Source organism: Nycticebus coucang, chromosome 3, assembly GCF_027406575.1.
Source record: "Nycticebus coucang isolate mNycCou1 chromosome 3, mNycCou1.pri, whole genome shotgun sequence".
NCBI classification, from domain to species: Eukaryota; Metazoa; Chordata; class Mammalia; order Primates; family Lorisidae; genus Nycticebus; species Nycticebus coucang.
Window position 1 is genome coordinate 774,300 of NC_069782.1, and position 19,541 is coordinate 793,840.

Genomic DNA, 19,541 nt, shown 5'->3' on the forward strand with positions numbered 1-19,541 from the left:
AGCCTGGGCCCAAGAAAGGGAGGGGCAGAACTGAGGGTCCTGGATGGCAGAGACTGGAGCTGAGACCTCAGGGTGCCATGCGCTCCTGTGCTGAGATGTTTCATGAGTTGGGGAACCTGGAGGCAAGTTTGGAGAGAGGTTTCAGAAGAGGATGTGTGCCCGCAGCATGTGTGGCGGGGTCTGCACCGACAGAAGGACCAAGGGGCTAGGGGCTGAGCCCTCAACTCTCTGAGAAAAGAGAGTGAGGGGAGTAGAGAGATCCAAGGCAATGGGGAGTCTGGGGGAAGTTGCTGGAAAGGCCCCCAGGGTTGCCCCTGCCCAGGACCGAGGGCTGCCTCTGGTCCTGCCCAGGACACCGGAGTAGGGAGGGCACGGGGGAGGGAGAGAGGCGGGGCTCCTGCATCTGGGGGCAGGGCTGCGGAGGCCGGGAGCCAGGGCGAGTGGGAGGGGTGGTCGCCCGGCAGAGGGGTGGCGCAAGCGGGTGGAGGTAGCCCTGAGCCGGGACCCTCTCTCGGGGGTGCTGTCCTACGTGGCGAGCAGGGGGGTGGGCAGTCCTGGGTGGCAGGCGGCGCCGCCCCGGGGCGCAGGGTCGGGGCTTTGGTTGACGCTGCCCCCCTCCCTGGCCAAAGCCTTGGGTGCCCCACCCCCGCAGACTCTACCCCCGCGCCCCGCCGCTGGGAAGCCCCGAGAAGCCCGACAGAAATCCCTGCGGGTGGGGAGGAGCAGCCGCTCCTCTGTCCCCGTCTGCCCCAAGGTACTCTCTGGCCTGGGGCCTTTGCGAGTCCCTTTTCCGGCGTCCCCGCGGAGGGTACTGGGGCGGAAGAGACCCAGGGCACGAAGGGCCCCCATGGAGGCCTCTCCTGCACCCCAGACCCACGGGGCTTCAGTGCTGAGCGCCCAGCTCCAAGTGTCCAATGGGCTGGGCAGTGCTCCCCCTTCACACCCCCAGGCCACCCTTCTGTCTTCCACTTGCCCGCCAGGGGCTCTTTCTTTCCCCTAAGCTGGTGGGTGCCCAGCGGGCAGAGGGTTCCACAGGGTGTGCTGGGCATCTGGGGCTGATGGGAGGAAGTGAGGGTGGCCAGGGAACCACTCCACTGCCCCCTCCTGTTACCCAGGCCAAGTCCAGGTCTCTGTGGGCCAGGCAGGGTCTCCTCCCATTGTGCGGGGAAGCTGGGGGCTGCCCAGACCTGCCCACTTCCCACCCTGACCTCTAATCAGACCATACTGGACAGAGGACCTCAGATGGGCTCAGCCTCTTCTGCTGGTCAGAACCCCAGGGCCACATCAGGTCAGGGATGCCCTGCTCCTCAGCAAGGGCTGAGCACTGGGCTGCAAGGACCAGGAGGCCTGGTCCAGTCTGTGCTCCTGTGACTCTGAGAGGGGTTATGTGTCAGCAGTCTCTGGGGAATGTGTTAGGGTGGTTAGAAAGTTCCTGTGTCAGGACAGGAAGGCTACATGCAGAGTGAGGCCAGGACTGGATCCAGCAAAGAAAAGAGACGTTGGTGGGAACAGGGTGAGTCTCCACGGAGGTTCCAGCCTGGCTTGTCAGAACACTGACATTGGTGCCCTAGTTTTTGCAAATGCACCATCACAATGTAAGATACTAACAGTAGGGAAGACAGGGTAAACTCTCTATAAATCTAAAATTATTCCAAAATTAAAAGTTTATTTAGAAAGAGGAGTAGAAGGACTGAGACTCCAGGGACAGAAATGGATCTGTCTGCTATTTCCTCATGTCTCTACGTGGCTGATCAGAGGTCCAGGGTCTCCATCTGCCATCTCCCCTTTAACAGCCTGAGCTGCCTGTGTCCAGAGCAGGTCAGTTCTCTCCCAGGAATGGGGTGACTGCTGTTGCCACATGGAATCTGTGCTGACCCCAAGAGGTCTTTGCCCAGAGCTCTGAACACATGGGGAGGCCTAGATTCCTATGGCCCACCAGGAACCCTCCTTGGCTTCGAGAGTGCTCAGCTAGGTAGACACAGCCCCACCTGGTCACTCTGGGTCCCTGTATCCTGCACCCTCAGTTGGCCAGGAGTAGCCACTCCCCATAGACCCTTCTGCCCAGTGGGAGCCTGGTCACAAATCCAGGTCCCTCCATCCTCATGCCTGGTCCCCCTCTCTGGACATTCCCTCAGGCAGGCAAGAATTGAGGTGGGGATAAGAATAAACTGAGGGCCAGGCGAGGTGCTCATGCCTTTAATCCTGGCACTTTGGTAGACTGAGGTGGGAGGATCGCTTGGGCCAGGAGTTTGAGGCTGTAGTGAGCTGTGATAATGTCACTACTCTAGCCTGTGTGATAGAGACACTGTCAAGAAAGAAAGGAAGGAAGGAAGGAAAGAAAGAAAAAGAAAGGAAAGAAAAAGAAAAGGAAGAATGGAAAAAAGAAAGAAACCAAGATCGTGGTTTGGAACTAGGTAGGTTTTGCACAGGCTCAGTCAAGATCTGCTGAGTAAGTGAACAAGAGTATGGGGTCAGCCTGAGGTGGGGCCCCAGGGTCACTCACTGAGTGACAGCATATGCTGAGCCACCCCCCACCCCAATGGTGAGCAGGAGCCAGGGGCTAAAGGCAACCCCAGGTGCACGGGGGCGTGGGGGCAGGGTTGGTACAGAATGGGGGCGCAGCCCATGGCTGGGTAGAGGTGGGAGGAGAGGTGGTCCCACTAAGCTCACCCCTCCCTGTTCTGTCCCCAGGGCGTTGCCTGCAGGAGCCACGTGAACCGTGAGTACATTCAGCCTCTTGGGGTGGGAGTTGGCTCAGGTTCTGGACACTCCAGTGCTGCCCTCCAAGTCCTGGGCCCACGTAGCTCTGAGGCCTACCCAACCCTCCAGGTCACTTTGTCCACTGGGAAGGCAGGTGTGCTCTGAGCCACCCTGGGCAGCCAGGGTCCCCTCCTGAGCAGGGTGAGCCACGGGCCCACTGGTGGGTCCCAAATCTGCTCACAGAGCCAAGGCAGCACTGTCCAGGCCTGGCACACGGACAAGTGCAGCCTGGATCCTGGCCGGGAGTGGGCCTGTGGGAGGTTGGAGTTGTGTTTGTAGGACAATGCAGTGCTTTCCAGATTGGCTGCACCACCTTACGTGACCCAGCAGTAGTGGAAATCCCCATTTCCTCTTAAGAAACTTTTCCCAATGTAAATGATACCCCAGTGGACTTTTAATAATCATGTTATTGTCTTTGTAAACATTGTATAAGTTTATGCTAAGACCATAATGAGAAAGTTAAAGCATACTCCAAAGCTCCCATGTAGAATCTCTTACACAGCTCTCACAATTTTTAAGGAATGTTTTTTCTCCAGAATAATCAGTTGTTTTCACCTGGTCTGCCGTAGTGCCAGGAATGTAAATCCCAGCTTATTTTTTAAGCACACACAGTCTGTTTCCAGCCCTCTCCTCTGTCGGTGCTGATTTGGACTCCCGGCCGTGCACCCCCAGTTCCTGTGATCGCGTTCCTCTCTGTAGACCACTTCTTCCTTTCGAGTCTCTGTTTCTCCTTGAAACACGTCTGCTGGGCTTTCTTAGAGTAAGACTCTGTAGATGTCCATTGTGTGCCTTATTTTGAGTAAGGCAAAATGTATTAGTTTCTAAGTCTTCATGATGAATCTTAGGGTCATGGTTATTTCCACATCCTTGTGGCCCAGACAATTCGTGTGTTTCTACCTCACTTGACGTCCTGCACATTCTCTTCCCTCGCTTGATTTTCTGCACACCCTCCTCCCCATTCTGTTAGCTTAATTTGGGACAAGAGCCTATTCTTGTTTTTATACAATTTATTTTATGATAAGCCACTTTTCCCTCTGGCCCGTTTCACTAGCTCTGTGTATCTTGTCAGTTCCATGCTCTTCATGAAGCCTGCTGCTCTGTCGCTTTGCCTTTTTTTATATTGTCTCTCTCTCTCTTTTTTTTGCAGTTTTGGTTGGAGCCAGGCTTGAACCCGTCACCCCTGGTATATGGGGCTGATGCCCTACTCCTTGAGCCACAGGCGCCACCCTATATTCTCTTTTTGACCCTTTTCTTGGTTGCCTGGAATTGGACTAGGTCTTTGTCTTTTTTTCCAGAAAAGGGCAAAAGGTGCTGATTTCTTATCTCTTGCATAAAGAGGGTAGTCTTTTTGTCACCCTCACACATCTGAGTGACAACTTAGATGAAGAAAGGACTTTAAACCACAGTCATTCCTCTTCAGGTCACTGTACACCAAGCTCTGTGGCCGACCCTCCCAGGGGGGAGACAAAGGTTTGGAGACAAAGTCCCCCCCACCCCCAAGTACCTGGCTTTTTAATCCCTGACCCATTGGGCTTTGTTATATTTTAAATATTTCAATGTGCAATTATTCTTTGCAAGAATATAGAAATACTGTCAAAGTGGATTTTTGTATATTGATCTTGCATCCTGTAACTTTGCTAAACTTACTAGTTTAGCACCTTTTCTGTAGATTTCATCAACATTTTCTTTTTCTTTTGGAGACAGAGTCTCACTCTGTTACCCTGGGTAGAGTGCTGCGGCATCATCATGGCTCTACGCAACCTCAAACTCTTGGGCTCAAGAGATCCTCTTGCTTCAGTTTTTCTGTTTTTAGTAGAGACAGGTCTCTGGCTCAGGCTGGTCTGGAACTCCTGAGCTCGGCAATCCACCTGCCTCCTGGAATGCTAGGATTACAGGCATGAGCCACCGCGCCTGGCTATTTTGACATTTTTTTGTAGTGTTAGCCTTCTGGTCATGGATCCCTTCAGCTTTTGTTGCTAAGTCCTTGTCTATCTTTCGTTCTGAATAACGTCTTGGTACAGGGTTCTCAGTTGGCAGATTTTGTCTGCCGGTGTTTTCATGGCGTTTCCCACACTTACGTCGTCTCAAACAGGAAATTTGCTGCCTCCCTTGTTCTTATTTTTCTGTGCATGTCTTTGTTTCCTCCGGTGGCTTTTATACTCTTTCTTTGCAGTTGTTTCGACAAAATTGCCTTTATGACATGCCTTGGTGTGTTTTCTTCATATTTCTTTTTTTTTTTGGAGACAGCCTCAAGCTGTCCCACTGAATAGAGTGCCGTGGCTTTAGAGTTCACAGCAACCTCTAACTCCTGGGCTCAAACAATTCTCCTGCCTCAGCCTCCCAAGTAGCTGGGACTACAAGCGCCTGCCACAACGCCTGGCTATTTTTTGGTTGTAGCCATCATTGTTGTTTGGCGGGCCTGGCTGGATTCCAATCCGCCAGCTCATGTGTACGTGGCTGGCGCCTTAGCTGCTTAAGCCACAGGCTCCGAGCCTCTTCATGTTTCTTATACTGGATACTTTGATCAGCTTCAATGCATGAGTTTATAGTTTGCATCAAGTTTGGAAAATTCCTATCATTTCTTTGAGGTTTTTTTTTTTTCATTTCTTCCTTTCCTTCAGGGACTCCAAATACACATACATTAGGTCACTTGACATTGTCACAATGCTCTGTCAGTCATCATCATTTCCTTTTGGGTAATTTCTAGGGCTGCGTCTTCAAGTTCCCCGTCCTGTCCCTCTCCTCCTCTCTGCTATTAATTTTAGATGGTGTGTTTTTCATCACTGGAAGTTGGATTTGGGTCTTTTTTATATCTTCCATGTCTGTAATTGTTTGAACATATGAGATACCTGTTATAATAATTTTTAATATTCTCTTACTAATTCTAATGTGTGTCAGTACTGTGTTAGTTTTAATTAATTGATTTTTCTCCCTATTATGAGTTTTTTTTTTTCCCTTACTCTCTGCAAGGCTTGTAGTGTTTTATTAGATGCCAGGTGCTGTAAATTTTACTCTTTCATGTGCTGGGACCAAAAACAATATTTTTTTAAGTCCAAACAAATATATCTTAGAGCCTTTTTCTGGAATATAGTTAAGTTTCTTGGAAACAGCTTAATTTTCTTGGGTCTTGCTTTTAAGATTTGTTAGGCAAGACTATAGTAGTGCTCAGCCCAAGATCAGTTCTTCTCCCTCACTGAGGCAAGACTCTGCTGTGCCGTGATCGTGAGGCTTCCAGTCTGGCTGGGATGGGGGCTGCTCACCAGACTGGTGTGAGTGCAGAGGCACTGTCTTAATACCTTTTGGTGGTTTTTTCCTCACATACATGTGTAATGTGTATATTGAATATTTCTCTCTCTCTCCCCCTCTCATGCTCTGTCCTGAAAACCCCAACCTCAGGAGCTGCCAGGCTCGACCTGGGGTCCCCCCGGCTACTCTTTGCTGCGCTCACGGGGACCACGTTGTGTGTCTCCTGTCTCTCAGGAATCATTGTCTTTCCTTTCCTCGTGTCTACTGTCTGGAAACCATATATTTTGTCTCAGTCTCCTTGGCTGTTTTGGGCAGGAAAATAAATCTGACCCCTGTGACTATCCTGGCCACAGTGGGGATTATCATGAGTTAGATTTTTTTTCCCCCATAGGCACATTCAGACTCTTAATCACTGTCATGCCTTTGAACCTGTTGTTTCTGACATCAGGTTAAGTGCAGGGTCCCCTGAGTGACCTGCTGCACGTGTCTTACCAATGGAATGTGGGTCCCATGTTTGGTGGCAGTCCTTGGTGGCAGTCCTTCTGTGGAATGGCTGGGTTGCCAGGGCTCTGCAGTTCATGTGGCTCTCCACTCGGAGTCCCACTTGCAAACCTAACTGACCAAAGGCAGCAGATATTTCTTAGCCCCCAGCGCCCAGGGCAGGACTCCACTCCAGCTTGCCTGTGTCGGGCCAGGCTGCCCCACATGGCCTTTGCTCTGGCCCTGGTAACCCATGCCCTGACCAAGGCGCCCAGGGCAAGTCCTGCCTATGAGGATATAACCTCTTGCCTGCAATGACCTCAGGGTCATGTACAAGTTGTCTCCCGCAGGCCCATGTTGCTCATCTTTGAACAGTGGTGATGGGACTTGCCAGTGAGACAGAGGTGGGCTCCTTTGCCCATCTTGCTGGTCAGGTGGGGCAGCATCTTTCCCAGCTCAGATGCAGAATGGTGGGCAGCCTATTCTCCCAACCTGGGCCCTACACCTGAGGTCCTACAGACATTTCTAGGGGTTCAGGGTGGGCCCCTGGCCAGGGAGCAGTTTCCCAATTGTATTGTGGCCAGACAGTGAGGACCCCTCCCCAAACTGTGCAGCCCTGTCACTAGACCACCCACAAAGCCCTTCCCAGCATCGGGGAGCCCTGAGTCCTCACCCTCCTTTCCCCATCCCAGGCAACATTTTTAACAGCTTCTGCCGGCCACCTCCCACATCTATGTCTGGATTAGTCCTGGAGACCCTGACCCTCTCCACTGTGTTGAAGTGTACCCCCGATGATGGCTGTGCCCTACTCCTGCGGGTTCAAGCCTCCCTGACCCTGCATGGTGAGTGATGGCCTTGGGGGTAGCCAGACAAGACTGGCCTGGCCTGTGTTGCAACACTAGGAGGTCTGGTGGTGGACGCTGGGCTCTTCAATCTCAGCCAACTCCTGGGTGTGGGGAACATACTGCTGACTGCACTTCACAGAGAGGAGGCCAAGGGCAGGGGGTCACACAGCCCTGATGTGCCTGCTGGGTCTTCCTCCCCCAGAGCGTCTGCGTGGCCTGGAGGCCTGCTCCACAAGCCTCTACACCCAGGAGACACAGTGTCAGAGTGTGCGCGTCCCTAGAGCCTCCCGCCAGCTGCAGGCGAGGCAGCAGGTGAGGCCAGAGTCCAACCAAGACCCAGACCTGCTGGCCCATCCAGGGCTTTGCCACCCAAATCCCGAGCACTGGGCACCCCTCCTCTGCCCCCCAGGCCCTGGGCTCCAGCTATGAAGGCAGAACTGGCCAGGGTGCTGGGCAGTGGCCTCTGGGTCCACCCAGCTCACACCTGCACTGTCCAGCTCCAGGTGCACTTCAACTGCTTCGAGGTGAGCGTGGCCCAGCACCTCCATGTCACCCTGAGGACTATCCCCCACTTCTGCGGGGTCCAGCTCGATCAGCAGTACCACGTGGAAGGTGGGGTTCCCATGTCCAGCCTGGGCACAGCTGCTTTCTGGACCTTAGGGATGGACTGTCTTGGGGCAGACCCACACATGATAGGGGTCAGGCCCCCATGCTGGACAGCTCCCAGCAAGAGCTTTTGGCTTAATGGAGACATGGGCAGAGGCCCAGCTGGAGGGATAGTTTCTGGAAAGATAGTGGCCAGGCCCAAACAGTGACCAGTGACGTCTGCCCCTGGCGTTTGCAGACTGCAGAGAGGAGGACGTGGGGAGGAGTCTGCCTGACTGCTTCGGTGAGTCTCCCTCCCGCCTGGACCACAGCCCTCCCCTAGAAGACCCCAGGCTCCTCCTCCCCTCCTCCCCTTCTTCAGCTACACTTGGGGAGTCCTGATGGGTCCTCAGGTGGGCAACTCTCAACCACCTGAACCGAGTAGTGGTCACCATGTCAGGGCTCTCAGGATAGATGGAGCCCTCGTTGGCAACGGCTGGCCCTGTGTGGCCCCCACTTGCCCTCTCCTGCAGCAGGGAAGCTCCACTACTGGGTGGACCGCAGGCGCAAGGCCATCCTGGTGCAGGTGCCTGCGACCTTCAGGAGCCTTGACTACTACGTGCGGCTCTGCCTCAGGTGGTTCACCTGTGAGGATGCCAGCGCACCTGTGCTAGTGAGCCATGTTCCTGGCCTGGCACCAGGACCCCCGCCTACCCCCTCCTTCGGCCCACCCCTCCCCTTGGCTCCCACCCCAACTCCTGCCCATATAGCAGTCCCAGGTGCCCCCATGCCTCCCCAGCTCACCCCCATCTCCCCCTGGCCCTTGGCTCCCTGCCCCCTGCTCCCTCCAGCAGGCCCAGTCCCTGCACTGCTGGCCCTAGTCTCCACCCCTCAGTCCCATCTCTGAAACAGGTGACTGCCAACAGCTCCACTAGGACAGTCTCTCTGCCTTACAGCCAGGTGCTACCCTGCCTGTGCCTGGAGGTCAGTGATGGTGTGGCCTTGACTGGGGGGCATAAGGGGCTGGGCAGCCATGCTGACCCCAGACCTTCCAGCAGGGCTGGGCTGCTGCCCCTGATGCAGTGCGGATCCAGATCTGCCCTTTTGAAGATGGCAAGTGCCCTGTGGTGCCCATGGGGATAAAGGAGGGAGTGGGGTGGGACGGCCTGGGGGGACGTCAGCCGAAGCCTGCGCTGCAGAGCTGTCCCAGGATGTGCCCCAAAGCCTGTGCACGGAAGTGGGTGTGCACTGTTTGTGTGCACACACAGGTGGGGGCCTGGCTCACACGAAAAAGCCAAGTCTGTGGAGAGGGACTCCCCAGATGCTCAGGGATACCCTGCTCTCAACTCTGCTCAGGGACACGTGTTCAGAGACTCGGGCCAGGGCTCAGAGACCCACAGGAGAGCTAACTTCTCCTGACCTCTGGCCTTTTGTGGACCCTCGGCAGCCAGGGCAGGGCCCAGCTGACCTGTGTTTGTGGGAAGGGTCCTTTCAGACACAGAAGTGCTATGGGATGCTATCCGTTACCACCCGGGAAGCCAGGCGCTGAGTTGGGAGCCCGCCTGCCCTGTCAGTGGCCATGTGAGCCTGTGCTGGCGCCTGGACCCTGGTGGCCCTTGCCAAGACCTGCGGCACTCCAGCCGCCAGGCACAGCGCACAGTAAGTGCCTCAGCAGGGGTAGGGGTGGGGGTGGATGGCCACAGCCCTGACCTGAGCTCTCCTCAGGTGCAGTACCCGCTGGTGGACACCCAGCCCCAGCTCTGCCTAAAGGTGAGCCGTCCAGTGCAGCTGGTCATGTGCTCTGCCCACACTGGCAGAGGGACAAGGAGGCTGGGGATCAGGGCGGGGGGCTGGGGCCTTTCCCTGCCCTGGAGTCCAGCCTCCTGGATGTCCCTCTGACCCTCTGACCTCCTGGATGTTAGTCTGACAGTGGGGAGAGCCTAGCAGTGTGGGAGTCCTGAAGTCCACCCAGCTCATCCCAGCCCCAGCCCCCCCCACACCCCTTACTCCTCTTTACAGTTCTCCACCAATTTGGGGTTCCAGGTGAAGTGCCCATTCCAACATCGTGGCTTCCCAGGTGAGCTGTCCTGTGGGACAAAGGTGGTCGGCCTGGGGCAGGAGTGGTGGGTGCAGCCAATACTCACCTTTTGCTCTGCTCAGTGTTGGCCAGGATCACAGGACAACAGGGTGCTGGGCCGGTGAAGGCCCAGAGGGACCAGGGAGGTGAAGTAGGTGGGTGTCGGGCCCACCGGGAGCAGGAAGGAAAGCAGGTGGGGTGCTGGGCCTGGTGAGGACCTTGCTCCTCCGCCCTTGCAGCCTGGAAGATGACCGTTCAGCCAGTACCCAATCGGGGCCTCCTCCGGGCTGCCTTCTTCTCGTCCAGCCCTGCTCACTTCCAGGCACGCCTGTGTCTTGGAGGAAAGTCACAGCTCCTTGCCTGCCAACCAGCACTCCGGGCCAGCCCCCTCCCTGCAGCCTCAGTGAGCTGGGGGGCACCATCCTGGGCATGGGCAGGACCCTTCACTTCCCCCGAAATACTCCTGTGGCCCATTTGGCCTGGCGGGCAAGGACGGAGGGCCAACCCTGCTTTTCTGGTTCAGGTGCAAAAAGGTTTGGGGAAAAGAATATGGGGTGGCCTGGTCACCCCACCCCATTGCCTATGACCTGCCCTCTAGATCCAGGGTGACCCCAGGGCAGACTCTGCAGTTGCATTCCTGGACATTCCCTGGGAAGAGGCCTGTGCCCCAGGCATCTGTATCCAGGTGGGTGGTGCTGCCCTCCCCTCCATCCCCATACCCCACCCCCACAGGCCCACACGGGAGTCCCCACTCCCCCCAGCAGTCTCTCAGGCTTCCTGCACTGCCTGTGCCTGCAGGGCTGGAGGGCTGATGTGCATGTCTCCATCCCACAGCAGCTGTGTGACCTCCAGTGCTGTGAGTGCTGGGCACTTGGGGCTGTGGGTGAAGGAGGGCAGAGGGGCCACCCTGTTCCAGAGTCAGGCGAGGTTTATATCCCCCTGAGCCGCATACCTGGGTCTCAGGCACCCCTCCCTGGGTGTCCACCTCCTCTGGCTAGGGCTCTGGTTCTGCCCAGTGGTTTGGGCTGTCCCTCCACTCACCCAGTCACTGAACCCAGGCTCCTAGGACCCAGGGCTCACCAGAGGAGGACTCTGCCCAGTGGACAGAGCTAATCACGTGTGTCCTGGGAGTGGCCAGGGGAGGTGGCCTGGCCTCCCAGTCCAGGAAGGATTGGGCAGAAGGTGGCTTTGGGCAGAAGGTGGGTTGCAAGAGCTACAGAGGCAGGAGAGGTAGGAGGGGCAGGTGTGGCCTTCATGCAGGCACCCAGGGCCAGGCCAGGCCACCAAGCCTGCTCAGCTCTGCTGAGCCACAGCAGTTGCAGGGCAGCCTGCAGCCTGCAAGGACCGCCTGGAGCCTGTGGAGGGACCACAGCCTGGTCTCTCCCCTCCTCCAGCAAGACTTTTAGCCAAGTCTGGATCCCACTTCCCAGCAAAGGTCACCTCCAGCAGATCTCAGGCCAAAGGGGTGGTGGCCACCCCAAGGCCTGGTGTCTGGATCAGAGGTCACCTGCTGGTCACTTGGCCCTGGAGGCTGACCCCAGCCACCACCAGAGCCCCAGTGCCACGTTGGCAAGTGTTAAGGTCAGAGGGTCAAGCCTGTGGGGCAGTAGGAGGGACTAGGCCCCATGCAAGTGGGGGATATGTAGGCGTGCCTGCTGCCTGGGGCACTGACTGTCCAGGCCTGGGCAGCCTGAATGGGGCCACAGCATCCTTTTCTGTCCTCACCATTACCAAAGTGCATTACAGGCTGCCCCCTCCAAACTGGCCTGGGGGAAGGTGTGTCCCAGGCCAGTTTGGAGGGGGCAGCCTGTGTAGCAGCCCCTCTCTCCAGCTGCTGCCTGGGACAGTGGCCTGAGGACAGGCATCTTCTCAAGAACAAGTAGGTGCTGACCACACTGCCAGTGGGGGCAGGACTCCACCTGATGGCCAAGGCCAGGGTCACCCCCATGTCCTGAACACGGCAGCCCTTCCCTGAATCCCTGAGGATGAGCAGAATGTGAAGAGCTGGCTCTCCCCAGTATCCAGAGCCTACTCTGCCCTTCCCTGCCCTGCCTCAGCTGGGTCCTGGCCTCTCTCCAGACAACTCATGGTCACAGCCACCAGTTATGGCCCTGAATTCTACTTCCCCTAAGCTCTGCAGTGCAGGGTTTGACCCCACCTTTCTGTAGCAGACCAGCCTGAGACAGCCAGGACCATTCCAGCTTCTTCTCAGAGCACTCGCATGTTGGCCGAAGTCTACTTGTCCCTTCACCATTCCTTCGAGGACTCTGCTGAGAACCTAGAGCACTGAGTACCACGTGTGGCACCCACCTCACCTGGACCCCTTCCCAGGGGTCAGGCCAGGGCATATGCCTCCCCAGGCTCCAGCAGCTCCTATGGTCCCAGAGCCACCTGCCTGGCCTTCTGCTGGAATGTGCAGTCCTGAAATTTTATACTCACTGAGAGCCAGTGAGGGTCACTGAGGCTCCATGCTAAAGGACCACAGAGGGACACTCAGCCCTGCAGTGCCACCTGAGCACAGCAGAGATGCTTGCGGCTCTGCCCTCCTAGAGGGCACTGGGCCTTTTCCCTCCTTCAGTGGTATCTGCTGCCCTGGGAGACTGGGAGTGCAGGGTCACAAGTGCCCTGTTAAGTAAACACCACTGCCTCTTCCCTTGAGGTCAGAGATTTCCATCTTGGGGCTGGTGGGGACAGTATCACTGCGCCCAGGTTTACCTGTTAAGGTGGGCAGGGCCAGGACTGGGCGGTGATAGCCTGCAGGGATGAGGCTGAGCAATGGCCATGGCAGAGCCTGCCCCCTGCCAAGCTGGACCTGAGAACAGTCCCAAAGTTTTGGGGTGCCAATGCTCCTGATGCCTGTGCTCACAGGCATGTGTGTGGTGCGGTGGGTGGGGGTCTGGGCCTGCCCTGGGGCAGGGGCCTTGGGACTCAGCTATGGGAGGCCAGGGTACTTGGATCAGACTTTGCATCAGGTGGGTCAGTGTCACTGGGTGTGAGCAGACATCCTGCGCAAGTGTGCCCATATGGAGCAGTGGAGAGGCCTCCTAAGGCATGCAGGCAGGGAGGCCAGAGGGGAGCATGGAGAGTCTGCCCCAGGTACCCACCCTGGGTGGAAGGCGAGGGGCTTGGCTCAGCTGAGCAAGTCAGTTCCTACTCCTGACCCCTGGGGCAGCCAGGGGCAACCCTGGCAATGCACAGACCCCAGCCCTGTCAGGGGCTGTTCTGGGAATCCCTGCAGACCTGGACGTGGGGTAGGGACCACCTGCTGGAGGTCTCTGGCTGAGCTCCCACCTGCCCAGTTGTGGCCTCCTGAAGACTTTATCATAACCCTGGCCATCCCACAGAGGGGGGAAATTGAGGCCCAAACAGAGGCTATACTCAGACCCCTGCTGCCTCATTATCCTGCACAGAGAAGGGAGTTGCTGGCTGGACAACATAAGTGCACTGCCACCAAGTGGTGGTTGCCCTCAGTGCCAGTTCTGAGACCCATCACCACCCTACCTCCGAGTCAGGATCCTGGGCTACACAAGGCCCCACTGCCCAGCGGCCCTTTCTTGGCCCCTGACCCTGTCCTACCCTCCACCACCTCTACAGAAACCATGCCCCTGTCCCAGGCAATATCCAATATCCCTTGTAAATATTGATGTAAAAATCTCAGTGAAATATTAGCAAACAGCAGTATATTGAAAGCATTATATACCATGAACTAGGGGAATTTTTTCCAGGAATGCAAGGATAGTTCAACATGCAGAAATTGGTCAGTGGAATACATTTATAGAATGAAGAAAAAATAACACATGATCAATTGGTGCAGAAAAAGCACCTGACAAAATCCAACATCCTTTCATGATAAAAATGCTCCAAAAACTAGGAGCAGAAGCAATTACTTCAACATGACAAAGACTGCCCATGAAAAACCTACAGCTAAAATCATAATAGCAAAGGACTGAAAACTTCCCCTAAGATCAGGAGTAAGACAAGGATATCAACTTTCTTTCTTTTCTTTTTCTTTTTCTTTTTTAGACAGAGTCCCACTATGTCGCCCTTGATAGAGTGCCGTAGCATCACAGTTCACAGCAACCTCAAATTCTTTGGCTTAAGCGATTCTTTTGCCTCAGCCTCCCAAGTAGCTAGGACTACAGGTGCCTGCTACAGTGCCGGGCTATTTTTTGGTTGCAGTTGTCGTTGTTTTAGCTGGCCCAGGCTGGGTTTGAACCTGCCAACTTTGGTGTATGTGGCTGGCGCTGTAACCACTGTGTTATGAGCACCGAGCCAGGATACCCACTTTCAACATTTTTATCCAATTAGTTCTAAAATCTTTAGCCAGAGCAATTAAATAAGAAAAATAAAGGTATATTCAAATTAGAGAAGAGGAATCAAAAGATCTCTATTAACAGACAACATGATCTCATTTATAAAAAAATTCTATAATCACAAGAATGGAGAAGCAAGAATCCAATGTATTCAATTCTGACATGAGGACAACTGATGCTGGTCCATGGTGGGGGGTGGCGGAATGGGGGAGTAGAGAGAGGGAAGGAGGAAGGCGGTGGGGGTCCCGTTGTGTGACACACCTCTTGGGGGCGGGACACAATTATAAGAGGGACTTTACCTAACAAATGCAAGCAGTGTAAACTGGTTCTTTGTACCTTCAATGAATCCCCAACAATAAAATAAATAAATAAATACTTTTCAGAAGATTTACAAGAGATTTTCCCATACCCCTTAGAAGAATCATTGTCAATGGTGGCTATAGATTCATGAAATGAATTCTTTAAATAAGAAGAAAAAAAAATCCTACAGAATCCACACAAAAATACTTTAAGAGCCAACAAATTTATCAAAGTTTCAAGATGCAAAACCAACACAAAAAAGTTACATATCTATACACTACTAATGAATAATCCAAAAGAACTAAGAAAACAATTCCATTTACAACAAACCCCAAAAGATAAAATGCTTAAGAATTAATTAAACTGGCTCAGCGCCTGTGGCTCAAGCAGCTAAGGTGCCAGCCACATACACCTGAGCTGGCAGGTTTGAATCCAGTCCAGGTCCGCCAAACAATAATGACGGCTGCAACCAAAAAATAGACGGGCATTGTGGTGGGTGCCTGTAGCCCCAGCTACTTGGGAGGGTGAGGCAGGCGAATCACTTGAGCCCAGGAGTTGGAAGATGCTGTGAGCTGTGATTCCACAGCACTCTACCCAGGGTGACAGCTTGAGGCTCTGTCTCAAAAAAGAATTAATTAAACCAAAGAAGTAAGTGAAAGATTTACACACTAAAAACTTGTACACGCTGGCTTGGCACCCATAGCTCAGTGGTTAGGGCACCAGCCATATCCGGCTGGCAGGTTCAAACCCAGCCCAGGCCTACCAAACAACAATGACAACTATAACAGAAAAATAGCTGGACTTTGTGGTGACCACCTGTAGTCCCAGCTACTTGGGAGGCTGAGGCAAGAGAACCGCTTAAGCCCAAGAGTTTGAGGTTGCTGTGAGCTGCGACACCACAGCATTCTACCAAGGGCGACATAATGAGATTCTGTCTCAAAAAATAAATAAATAAATAAGTAAAAAATATTGCTGAAGAAAGCAAACAAGACCCAATGATTGGAAAGACATCCATGTTCATGGATTGGAAGACTTAACACTGTTAAGATGACAAGACTACCCACACTGGTATACAAATTTAATAGAATCCATGTCAGAATCCCAATGGTGTTTTTTCCCACAAAAATAGAAAACTCTATCCTAAAATTTATATGTAATCTCAAGGGACCTGAATTGCCAAAATAATTCTGTACAACAACAAAGTTGGACTCATTTTCTAACTTCAAAACGTACTACAAAGCTATAGCAATCAAAATCGTGTAGAGTTAGCAACAATAAATATATAGATCATTGGAATTAAATTGAGAGTTAAGATATAAGCTCTCTTTGTCTGATTGGTCTTGTTGATTGAAAAAAAGAGAGAGAAGGAAAGGAACTGTCCCGTATATGGTCAATGATTTCCAACAGGGTAAAAAGGCAATTCAATGGTGGAAAAACATGGTGCTGGGAAAATGGATACCCAGGTGCAAAAGAATGAACTTGACCCTTCCCTTATACCATATTAAAAAATAAACTCTAATTGGATTTAAGACTGTATTTAAGAGCTAAAACTATATTCACGATCTTGGACTTGGTAATAGTTTCTTACATATAATACTGAAAGCACAGATCACCAAAAATAATACATATATTGGATTTTATCAAAGTTTAACTTTTGTGCATGGAAGGACATTATCAAGAGAGTGAAAAGACAACCTACAGAATGGGAGAAAATATTTGCTAATTGTATCTCTGATGAGATATATCCTGAAAATATAAAGAATTCAACAACACAAAGAAAAATGAACTTTCATTTCAAGAAAAATGACTTGAATAAATATTTCCACAAAAAATACATGCGAAGATTCTCAACATTATTTATCACTAGGAAACTGAAGATCAAAACCACAATGAGATACCACTTCAAATCCATTGGGATTTTTTTTTTTTTTTTTTGAGACAGAGTCTCTCTCAGTTACCCTCGGTAGAGTGCCGTAGCATCACAGCTCACAGCAAACTCAAACTCCTGGGCTTAAGCAATTCTCTTGCCTCAGCCTCCCAAGTAGCTGGAACGACAGGCGCCCACCACGATGCCCACCTATTTTTGTTGTTGTTGCAGTTGTCGTTGTTGTTTAGCTGGCCCAGGGCCAGGTTTGAACCTCCAGCCTTGGTGTATGTGGCTAGCGCCATAACCACTGTGCTATGGGGCCGAGCCTGCCTGGCTATTTTTTTAGAGTCGGGTTCTCACTCTGGTTCAGGCTGGTTTCCAACCTGTGAGCTCAGGCAATCCACCTGCCTCAGCCTCCCAAGTGCTAGGATTACAGATGTGAGCCATCATGCATGGCCTTCAGAGTTGGTTTTTATAATAAAAAGTTATAACATTATTAACAAGCCTAAGGCCATGTAAGACAAAGGTTAAACACACCTGCAGACCACTAATTTACTTAACAGATCACTTGAGTCTGGGTTGTCCCTAATTAACAGCCTTTGGTATCATAACTTAAAACGTCCCAAGCCTTTAGACAACACTTCATCTCTTTAATTACAAATCAAAGAATCTTTAAACCCATCTACAACTGCTAAGGCCCTGCTTTGAGATGTCCCAGCTTTTCAGGCCAAACCATTCCATGTATTGGTTTACAACTTAAAGTGTAAAACCGAACTATAACCCAACCATGGTGGCGAGACTATGACTCAAGGCATCTTGGGGTTGGCTGTCCAGGTCATGGTCCCACAAACTTGGCTCAGAATAGACCTCTTTGAACTAGTTTACAGAATTTGGATTCTCTTCTGCTGACACTGAAGTTTGGAGGGAGGGAGGTAGATACAGGTCCAACGTGACCCACCTCTCCGCCTGCACCCTTCTCCACCAATGAGGACCAGAGCGCAGGTTAGGGCTCCTTTCTGGCAGCCTCAGGCAGCCGTGTACACAAGGACCACCTGGTCTCCACTCCCATATCTATTTTGTGAGATTTACACCCAGGCATTTTTTTGAACTACTGTAAATGCCAACTTAAATTTTTTTTTTTTTTTGCTTTACAATTGTTCATTATATATGTGAATATGATTGATTTATATGTCTTGACCCTGCATCCTGCAGCCTTGCTAGACTCATTTGTTGATTCGAGGAGCATTGTATTTTTTTCCTAATAGATTCCCGGGGATTTTCTACATGGGTAAATAATCATGTCAGTCTGAAAATCAAGACAGTTTCATTTATTCCTTTATTTCTGCTTCTGCCTTTTTGCACTGGCTGGGACTTCCCACACTGTGTTGATAAGAACCCTGAAGGTGGACGTCCTTGCCTTGATCCTGGTCTTTAGGGTCAAGGACGACATGCCCAGTCTTTCAGCATTAAGTATGCTGTCGGTTGTAGGATGTTTCTTTTTTTTTTTTTTCTGATGATTATATATTTTTTCAATGCCAGTGCTGCTCAGCCCTCAGCATAACTTCAGTTTTCATGAAATAAACAATGACTAAAAATTCCACCTTTCTGAAACTGAAATCTGAGCTCAGGTGAAAGTTTCTTTCCCAATAAGCTGAGCCTGTGTTCCATCAAAAGTCAAGGTTCTCCAAGTGAGGGGAGCTCTGCCTGGGTCCAGCCTCTAAAGACATAGCAACACCAGCTAACATGGGGTCTCAACTCACAGATGTTAAGTCTTAAGACAGCAGGTGGCCCAGATGGCCATAGAGATCAGGCCTGCGGTGCTGGAATACAGGCAGGTGTTGGCGTAACTGTCACAGATAGTTGAGGTCGATCCGGGCAAGGCAGAGACCTGGCCCCTCAGAGCAGCGGGCCACCACTGTTCCCCAGGGGTCTACCACCATGCTGTGGCCATGACTTGCTCTCTTCTCATGGTGGCGTCCACATTGTGCAGCTGCCACTACATAGCACTGGGTTTCAATGGCACGGGCCCGCAACAATACCTCCCAATGGGCTGGGCCTGTAACAGATCCAAAAGCTGAAGGGTAGGTAAGTATTTCTGCTCCAGCTTGAGCCAATGACAGAGAGAGTTCAGGGAATCGCATGTCATAGCAGATAGCTAGACCAATCTTGCCTGCTGGTGTGCTGACAGGTGACTCCAGAGTGGGCCCAGGCATGGTAGAGTTGCTTTCGCGCATAGGCCCCTGCCCTGGAATCTCTACATCACACAAATGTGTCTTCCTGTAAGTGGCCACTACTGATCCCTTGCTGTTCAGAAGCACATGACAATTGTAGATTTTCTGAGTCTGCTCCCAGTCTTGGCCACGCTCATGGAAACCACCCAAGGACAGCCAGAGTCCACATTCCCTGGCAAGCTGGGTATATTCTCCCAAAAGAGTCCCACCCAGTGGCTCAGACAGGTGCAGCGTCTCTGCAGGGTCTCGTGCAATGAAGTCAAATGCCTCAGGTAGGAAAGCCAGGCAAGCACCCAGTCTGGTAGCTTCTCGAACCAGCTCAGCACATATTTTAAAGTTCTGTTGCTTGTCTGGTGTGGATGTTACCTGGCATACAGCCACCAGGGGCAGTTCCCAGGAGGAAGAGGAGCTAGCCATGGCTCTGGGCCTGGGCTGAGCACAATGTACCGAGAGTCGAGGTATCCGGAGTCTGGGACACAGAAGAAGGGACAGAAGTTGCTGAGGAGGCCTAGTGATGAATCCCAGCATTAATGTGAAGCGCCTTTCCCCTGCCAACGTTTCCGCAGTTCAAAAGTCATCTCTGGGAAACTTCCTTGGTTTTCCCAAGCCTCTCTTCTTGACCGTGCACAGCTTTACTGACTCAAAGCATATCTGCCCCCTTACACCAGAATCTCTGAGAAGTTCACTTTCCCTCATCTTCCACCTCCCCCACCAAGGTGGGCAGGAGGCACAGGAACCCAGATCCCAACCCGCGCCCCCACCCTCCAGTTAGCCCATCCTTCCCGGCCTGGCGCAGGGGCAGCATTTCAGTTGCACAAGGTAAGGCACCGCAGGTGG

At 52.6% G+C, this 19,541-nt stretch overlaps 2 protein-coding genes and 1 long non-coding RNA gene across 7 annotated transcripts; 1 reads left to right on the top strand and 2 right to left on the bottom strand.

The window, feature by feature from the left end:
* Positions 1-1,093: 1,093 nt before the first annotated feature.
* IL17REL (interleukin 17 receptor E like) lies at positions 1,094-14,706 on the top strand. Of its 3 annotated transcripts, XM_053584660.1 has the most exons (16): positions 1,094-1,818; positions 2,692-2,719; positions 7,179-7,328; positions 7,534-7,643; positions 7,829-7,943; positions 8,176-8,220; positions 8,450-8,589; positions 8,829-8,900; positions 8,972-9,029; positions 9,412-9,575; positions 9,642-9,686; positions 9,936-9,993; positions 10,233-10,396; positions 10,592-10,678; positions 10,792-10,849; positions 12,165-14,706. In XM_053584660.1, the coding sequence occupies exons 1-16, from the start codon at positions 1,711-1,713 to the stop codon at positions 12,281-12,283; spliced, it is 1,521 nt and encodes a 506-aa protein (XP_053440635.1). In that variant the 5' UTR covers positions 1,094-1,710; the 3' UTR covers positions 12,284-14,706. The 3 variants fall into 3 exon arrangements, with proteins under 3 accessions (XP_053440635.1, XP_053440636.1, XP_053440637.1); XM_053584661.1 differs by lacking the exons at positions 1,094-1,818; positions 12,165-14,706 and adding an exon at positions 1,825-2,414 and having other exon boundaries at positions 10,792-11,723; XM_053584662.1 differs by lacking the exons at positions 1,094-1,818; positions 2,692-2,719; positions 12,165-14,706 and having other exon boundaries at positions 7,192-7,328; positions 7,741-7,943; positions 10,792-11,723.
* Positions 3,894-10,239, bottom strand: LOC128581604 (uncharacterized). 3 transcript variants are annotated; one of them, XR_008378886.1, is made up of 3 exons: positions 10,061-10,239; positions 6,499-6,618; positions 3,894-5,582 (listed from the first exon to the last, which is right to left on the bottom strand). It is a non-coding gene; the product is annotated as an uncharacterized LOC128581604 (long non-coding RNA). The 3 variants fall into 3 exon arrangements; XR_008378887.1 differs by having other exon boundaries at positions 6,499-6,622; XR_008378885.1 differs by having other exon boundaries at positions 3,894-6,622.
* A 3,276-nt stretch (positions 14,707-17,982) lies between the features above and the next one.
* Positions 17,983-19,234, bottom strand: LOC128581606 (deaminated glutathione amidase-like). Its single transcript, XM_053584664.1, has one exon. It carries the CDS (start codon positions 19,230-19,232, stop codon positions 18,324-18,326), a length of 909 nt encoding a protein of 302 aa, XP_053440639.1. The 5' UTR covers positions 19,233-19,234; the 3' UTR covers positions 17,983-18,323.
* Between the last annotated feature and the right edge of the window lie 307 nt (positions 19,235-19,541).